The sequence below is a fragment of the Macadamia integrifolia genome, chromosome 12 (genome assembly GCF_013358625.1).
Source record: "Macadamia integrifolia cultivar HAES 741 chromosome 12, SCU_Mint_v3, whole genome shotgun sequence".
Lineage (NCBI taxonomy): Eukaryota > Viridiplantae > Streptophyta > Magnoliopsida > Proteales > Proteaceae > Macadamia > Macadamia integrifolia.
The window spans coordinates 12915998-12923598 of NC_056568.1; the positions used below are offsets into that span (position 1 = coordinate 12915998).

The window sequence follows — 7601 nt, forward strand, 5'->3', positions numbered from 1 at the left end:
CCCCCCCAAAAAAAAAAAAAAAACTGACGTACTATTTATCAACATACACATTATCTTGTTTAATAATTATAACATGAGTTAAATTGTTGAGATATAAACAAAAATTTACAATTTTTCTACCTTGTGTGGCAAAAAAACTATTATTTTAAAAGTGGGAGGGTTTCCTACAAGGCATTTTTTGAAGGAATTTGAATTCTATACTGAGTGGGTGTTTGTAAAATGGTATCAGTCCACAATACATGGTTAAGTGGGAGGGTTTCTTACAAGGCATAAAATGTGGACTGAATGTTAAAAGAAGAGTGCCTGTGGATCCCATTATTTATCATGTGAAAAGGGTTTAGAGGAAACTGCACAGTGTCAATGTAGCAATCTTTTTCCCTTAGAAGTACAACACTTTACAAGTAAAAGACTAAAAGTTAGACATCATTCAATGTTCCATATCTATTCATTGAGTTTGACAGCCTAATGGAATCAAGAGAAACAATTGTTCAAAATCCTCCATTTCTACTTGCAATAAGATGATAGCAAACATTAGAATGTTTATCTTTAAGGGCGTAGATCGGGAACATATCCAGCTTTGTTGGAGCTAGTGTTTTCAACCAATGGCCTTGCGGACCATGCCCATAGGTGTCTTTTTAATGGGGTGGGGGGGGGAGGTAGTGATGGGAGTTGGGGCAGCGTGGTGGTGTGCCACTTTTCCTTTTATCTTATTTATTCTTCATTTTAGGGACGTATCTTTTTGAAATTCATTGTAATATTAAATAATAAGGAGGGATGTAAACGGATAGTTGAAATCTGAATTTGCTTCTTTATTCGTATAGGGATCTACATATCCGGTTAAAGGGTATTAGAATTAAAATCTAAATTTTTCTAAAAAATAATTATTTAATTTGATTTAATAATCAATTAATGATTATGAGGGTTCTTGAAGTTTATACAGTTTCAGGAGAATGAGAAAAAAAATTAAAACAATTTTGAAAGATGGATTAAGAGCAAATTATATATTCATTGGGGAGAGAGGTTTAGATTACACGAGTCAAAGAGTAAACGGATAGTTGAAAATTTAAATTAGATTTGCATCAGTATTCTCTAGAGGTTTTCGTATCTGGTCTAGAAGTATTTGGATCTGAATTCGATTCATTTACATCCTTAATAATAATAATAATGGATAATAAGAGGTAGTGTGTCAATGGACCAGGTTTTTTAAAACCCCGTTTCAACCATGAAGTCTCTTAACTCAGTTTAGGCCCAGCACTAGGTTGGGTTAACCTAGCGTGCTTTTGATTGGTCTAGAATCTTGATTGGCTCTAATTGACCACGGCTCTATAATGAATTGAAAAGGAAGTAAATAAGTTAATGGCATGAATCATAATGAGGGTGGGTGGAGGTGGATAGTGGTTTATACTATTGGATTAAAAATATTTGTATATTAAAAAATATAGGTGTGATGACATGGATGGTATAAATTATAATGAATTTTGAGTGTCGGTAGTGATATATTTTTATACACATGATTAATATAAACATAATGTGTATAAGGTAGGTCTGGTCGAGGATTGGCCCCATGTCTCAACCCAGGTCTTGCCTGATCTCGGGCTTCAAAATCCTAGCCTCAGTCCGCGTTATGGGTTGAACAATGCAGCCCAAGCCCTCATTGGATTCAGGGCTCAAGTTGGTCTGCATTTTTTTACCTCTAATGGGGGGATTAAGCTAAACCTAACAATATTTGGTGACGTTTCATCATCATTGCCAACTCATGTTCTTGCCATGTGGTAGATGTGGTGATGCATGCGAATGAAACTAACCCAATGTGACAAGTAGGAACATAGTTAGCAAAAACAGGAACGACAAAAATTAGAGACGGATGGTATGGGTTTTTAAATGGTGAAAACTTCCAAACAATATGGTAAAAAAGGTAGAGAACTGTAAAAAAAAAATAATAAACGGATGGTATTGGTCTTAAACGTGTTAAAAAAAAAAAAGGGATAAAAAAAAGTCACTATACTCTTATAATTAAGGAATTATTAGATGAATACCTGCATCTAATACTCAAAATAATTATAACATCTAACATTAATGAATATATAATATCTGATTCATCATAAGATCTAAGACATTATCGAATATCATCCAACACAAATTCTAAATTCATACACTATAATAAAAATATATGTCCAAAGTCTTGTTTAGCATTGAGGCATAGCTATGATATTTTTCATTGTTGTTAACATAGTTGTCACACTTTCAAAGTGATTCATGTTCATTTGGAGTTAGGAGTCATCACTTTAGAAATATTTTTCAACAAATCCATCAGTTTATATCTCAATTTTGGGGTTAGTGCATTGAATTTTAGTTGAAGGTGATATCATGAGAAATGTAGGCTTTCAAGTTAGCTTCATGTTGACGGAAAAATCAGGTCTTCTGAGTTCAGAAGAGAAAGATATCATTAGTTAAGTAACCATTTTGTTTAACAAGTCTGAAGTCTTAAAAAATCCAAAATACAAAACGTATTTTAAACGTGTTTTTAAAATTGTTTAGAGAATGCTTGTTGTTTGCCCTTTTTTCTTGGTTCTTTGGAAAACATATAGAAAAATATGTTTTAAACGTAAAAAATAAGAATGTGTTTTTGCTAACAAAAAGTAGGGCTCCGTTTTTTCTTTTTTCCCCTTTTTTAAAATCTTTGTTTTGACTTGATTCGGGCAAATGAAAAGGCAAATTAAGGACTCAAATACATAATAAGTTTTAGAATTGGGATGGGGCTTCGCTTGGATTGGCACATGCTTGATAGACATGGTCCTGCACTCATTTAACAATGCCATTAGTATCCATCGTGTAAGTCCTTTTAATAAAATGTCGTATTATAGTATATCTTTTTTTTTTTTTGGTAAGGGTATTATAGTATATCTAGTGATATCCAAAGTTTGCGGAAATATTCTCCATGTTTATTGTCAAAATAATTATTTATATATATATATATATATATATTTATATTTATATTTTAAAAAATAATAATTTAAATAAATAACAAAGAAAATGAGACGATGGTAGCTTTGACTTTATTCATCCATCTAAGGATGAGATTCTAGTTCAATGGCAAGCGGCTAAGCAATTGGGTTCTAGTGTAAATCTAGGGAAGGTCAAATGTTCGACTCCTACTCCTCACCTTTCTTGATATAATAGTAAGTGTGGCCCAATGGCCCCCTTTATTGGCCCTTGTAAGTCCTCTATCTGGCTCCAGTGTAGGTCTTGCAACAAAAAAAATAAAGTTCCATATAGGGGAATGTGACATAGATGCCCAATGAGTCCCTACCTCTTTATCTTAGCTATGGAATGTCTAAACTCTAGACTCCTTCATGTCTACTAAGATCTAAAATTGTTTCGGGAATTATGTCTACTAAGATCTAAAAGATCTAAAATTGTTTCGGGAATTAACATGTCAACACCTTAAATCTCTCATTACCTTTTGATTGACGACAAATTCTTGTTTTGTAGAGCATCAGAAGAGGATTCTTTGATTATCAAATCTTTCTCACAAAAAATAGAAAATCCTTTCTAAATTTGGTCTTCCATTTAGCAAACACACCCGTGATCGCTGAAGAGAGGATAATATTGGGAATAGAGAAAATGGACAACAACTCTAAATATCTAGGGACAAACCCTTTCATCCCTCGAAGGAACAATCTTTCACTAATCTTGTGCTTTATGTTAAGAACAAATGCCTAATTGGAAATGCAATATCAAAACTTTCTTGAGCTCCATGCCTTTTTACTATATGTCTTGCTTCCTTTTCCCGAGCACCATATGTAGCAATTGGATTCCGTCAAAGCTATATTTTGGAAAGGCCAAAGAGACTCTAGGAAAAATTTATTCTATTTCTTCCGATCTTCCATTTGCAAACCTAAATAGACTTTAGATCGGTCTATAACAGATCTCTTTTTTTGAAATTAGGCTGGCGTCTTGATCAATAACCCCAGCCCATAAATAGGGTATTCAAAAAAGGATCTTGGACATGGATCAATATTAAAAGTATCTCTGAAATGTTCAGAAAATGAATTGATGGAGAATGGTTGGTGGTAATTCTATCAATACATGGCATAATCTTTGGAATCCATAGATTCAAGAATTCCAGATATACCATTCAACACTACTCTTTCTTTTTTTTAGACAATGGGCATTCCTTCGGCCAACTTGAATTTGAAATTAATTGGCAATTTTTTTCTTTAATGCCACTTCTCTAAAAGCATAGTTGTAGGTTGGTTCTCTTAGCCTTCAAACCGAAGACCTATAGCGAAACAAACTATTAGAGCTTTTTCTACCTTCGTAACTAACACAGGCATCCCAAAAACAAGATTAAATCTCATACTTTTCATCATATCAATCATAACATACTTTTTATGAACACAAAGGAACAACCTAAATGGCATGCGAAACCAAACACCCACCATATTCTTCAACAGATGTTCCACGCAAGGATCTTTACCCATTACGACACTCCTCTGCCTAATTCCAATCCAACGTTGATAGGTACATTCTACTATCTGGATTCCATGTAAGGATTTTTTTTTTTTTTTTTTTTTTACAAAAACAACATTAAACATAAATCTTAAATTTGGACAAAGTTTTCCTTGACCATGTAGTGAACGAAGATTCGCCATCGTCGGGGCATTTTATGAATCGCTACCCACCCCCCAAAAAAAATATTGTGTGAAATCCTATGCACATCGTTCAAATGTCTCAATGAATGGAAGTCCCATTGACCATGGATGAACGAAAAATTGATCCCATAAACTTTTGCAACCTTTTAGTCCCCACCCAATTAATTTTTATTCAATATTTTCAAACCCCTCAAATTTTGGTGACTAATAAGTTTTCCATGAAGGATTTTCAACTCCCATTAAAGCCCCTTAGTCACAATTGTTCCACCATAGCTCCCTCTATGAAAGATTTTGACCATATTTATCCTCTTTATTATACATCCTCATGTGTGCATTGCTCTCACACTCTTCTCTTGCACGACCATGTGACCCCATTATATATAAATCGCGAGGCACTGCCTGCATTGGCTTGGTATGAAAAATGGCAATATATAATCTTTTGTCCAATTTTACCTTATGCTATTTTGTTCACAAAATATTGGAGCTGAATCGATCAATTTCAGTCAATATGTTTGACTTCGGCTGAAAATTGACACCTCGATTCAAAACCTAAATCAAAAACAAAATCAAACCAAAACTGATTCAAAATCAGTTTTTTTTTTTTTTTTTTAATAATTTTGTATAAATTTGTATGACCTAAATTGGACAAAGACAGAAATTAACCAAAGTATTAATCAATACAATAAAACAATGCTAAGCTAAAATCGAAACCAAACTTTCCTTATTGATTTGATTTCGACTTCACCATTCTCACACCAAAATCAATTCAACATTAAATCTGACCAAAACCAAATCAAACCTATCGATTTATTAGTATACATAGGTACCAGAGGATTTACCTGTATCAGGGAAACGGTACTGCCTGTTGAAACCTCCATGAGACCCCATCTTATTTTTTTTTGGGTAAGAGAGGCCACATCTTGTAACCCATAAATAAGAGTGAAATGACTTTTTTTTTTTTAGTAAAAAAAAGATACTCCATAATAATGATCATAATCCCCAATGATGAATTGAGGACATTTTCATCACTAGACTACCAATCTATTGGTAGTGAGAGGACTTGCAAATCATATCATATGGCATTTACCTCAATCTATTTTCCATCGTCACATGATTCTTTTTTTTTTTTTTTTATTAGTAATCGTCACGTGACTATTGTCGCGCAATGGAGGCGATCACTTCTTATTAGTCGGAGGCCCACGTGAATCACGTCGTTCAAAGCCCTCAGATACTTTTCTCTGTTATTTGACACGTTAGAGTACACTAACTCGACATCTAGGCCTCATTTTGTCCTATTTAGATAATGGGACATTGTAGGCTAAAGGTATGAAGATATTTATATTTTAATTTAATGGTGATTTAAACCAGTTAATTGATTATTTGGACAATAATTAAACAACTCATCACGATCCTTAAACGGACTATAATCAAATTAGATAAGCTTAAACTGGCTAACTACCTTCCATCAAGACCTTTTTATTATTAATCGATCAGTGCTTAATAATAACAAGATTAATAATTGATCAGGTTGATCTCGAGCTTTAACTAATCAGTTCAGATCAAATCTATTGATGCGAAACAATTTTTGAGGTAATCATTTTCCTTAGATGGTATTACAATCAATTAGGAGATCTAAATTCAAACTGAAATCAAATTGAACCATTTAAATCGAATCTAATAAATCAATTATTGCTTTTGGTTCAATTTTTTTTTACGCATTGTGTAAAAAAAATTGGCTCAATTTCAATTTTAAACCCAATCAGTAATAATCTGTTGAACCATTTAAATTAGAACCAAATGGATTAACACCCTTAATTACAATTGAGTGCCATAAACTGTTGTTTTGATGAAGGAGAAGAGTAAAATACCTCAAAAGGTCAAAAATGTCATTGCACAAAAACAGGATTCCGGGAAGGAACTGCGGAAGCTGTCCAAAACCAAGCAAGTCTTGAGAGCGGTGGTTGTTGGAGAGTAGTCAGTAGAGAAGAGAGGCCAGGAAGGGAAGAAATTTTGGTGAAAATTAAGAGAGAGAAAGTGGGTTGGAAATTTTGGTGAAAAATAAGAGAGAGAAAGTGGGTAGGTGGTTAGACTGAGACACTCTGTCTGTCTTCTTATCTCCTCCTTCTCCTCCATTATTTTATTATTATTTAATAATGCAAAATAAATTCCAAAATTATATATACCATCTATAAAACCAACAACTACCGGAAATCTCTTCATGCACATCGATCCACACCAACCCTTTCTTTCTCTCTTTGCGTTTCCCTTAGCTGAAGAGTCGAACGACGGCAATGGCGTCGTCTCTATCCTCCAAATCATTCTTGAGGACGAGGACCGATGGTGGATCTGGTTTAGGATTCCAGGTTTCCGATATCTCGAAATTGTCTTCCCCAACGCTTCACATCCCCTGTAGACGCTCTACACTCAGGAAGCTCGGTATGCTCCCAATTCTTACTGCCTCGTTTCTTCTCTCCCACATCCTGCTATTGCTGTGTTTTTAGTCCATCTCTGTTGATCTGGCACCGGCTTATATCTTCTTCTTCTTTTTCTTTTTTCTTTCTTTTTATTATTATTCATTTTGATATAAAGTTTGTTGACTTTTTCTTTTCGTCAATGTTGATCTCTCTGAAAACTTTAAAATCCGTTGTTCCGTGGAATTCAGGTTTATGTTTTGCTAGTAACGACTAGTTCAGATCCTAAGCCAGTCAAAATACTGGAGAATTTGTATATATTGCTTTTCTAATTGATTTAATATTTGAATCCAAATATTTTCTCTGTTGCTTGAAACTGGAATGAAATTTTCTCGAATTTTAAATAAACTTGCTGCTCTGTTTTCTGCTACATATTTATGACCTTGCAATTACTGTAAAATCATTAGTTCTGCCTTGGCATCTATTAGGTGGTTTCTCCATGCTCGCAAGGAGATAAGTCTTTTTTTTTTTTTTT

The 7601-nt window shown here is 33.8% G+C and overlaps 1 protein-coding gene across 1 annotated transcript in view; it reads left to right on the forward strand.

The window, feature by feature from the left end:
* Positions 1–6834: 6834 nt before the first annotated feature.
* LOC122057874 (chorismate synthase 1, chloroplastic) overlaps positions 6835–7601 on the forward strand; it is an 11158-nt gene continuing 10391 nt past the window's right edge. The window contains exon 1 of the mRNA XM_042620215.1: positions 6835–7091. Coding sequence (XP_042476149.1) covers positions 6947–7091 — 145 coding nt within the window. The 5' untranslated portion in view covers positions 6835–6946. The remainder of the gene's footprint in view (positions 7092–7601) is intronic.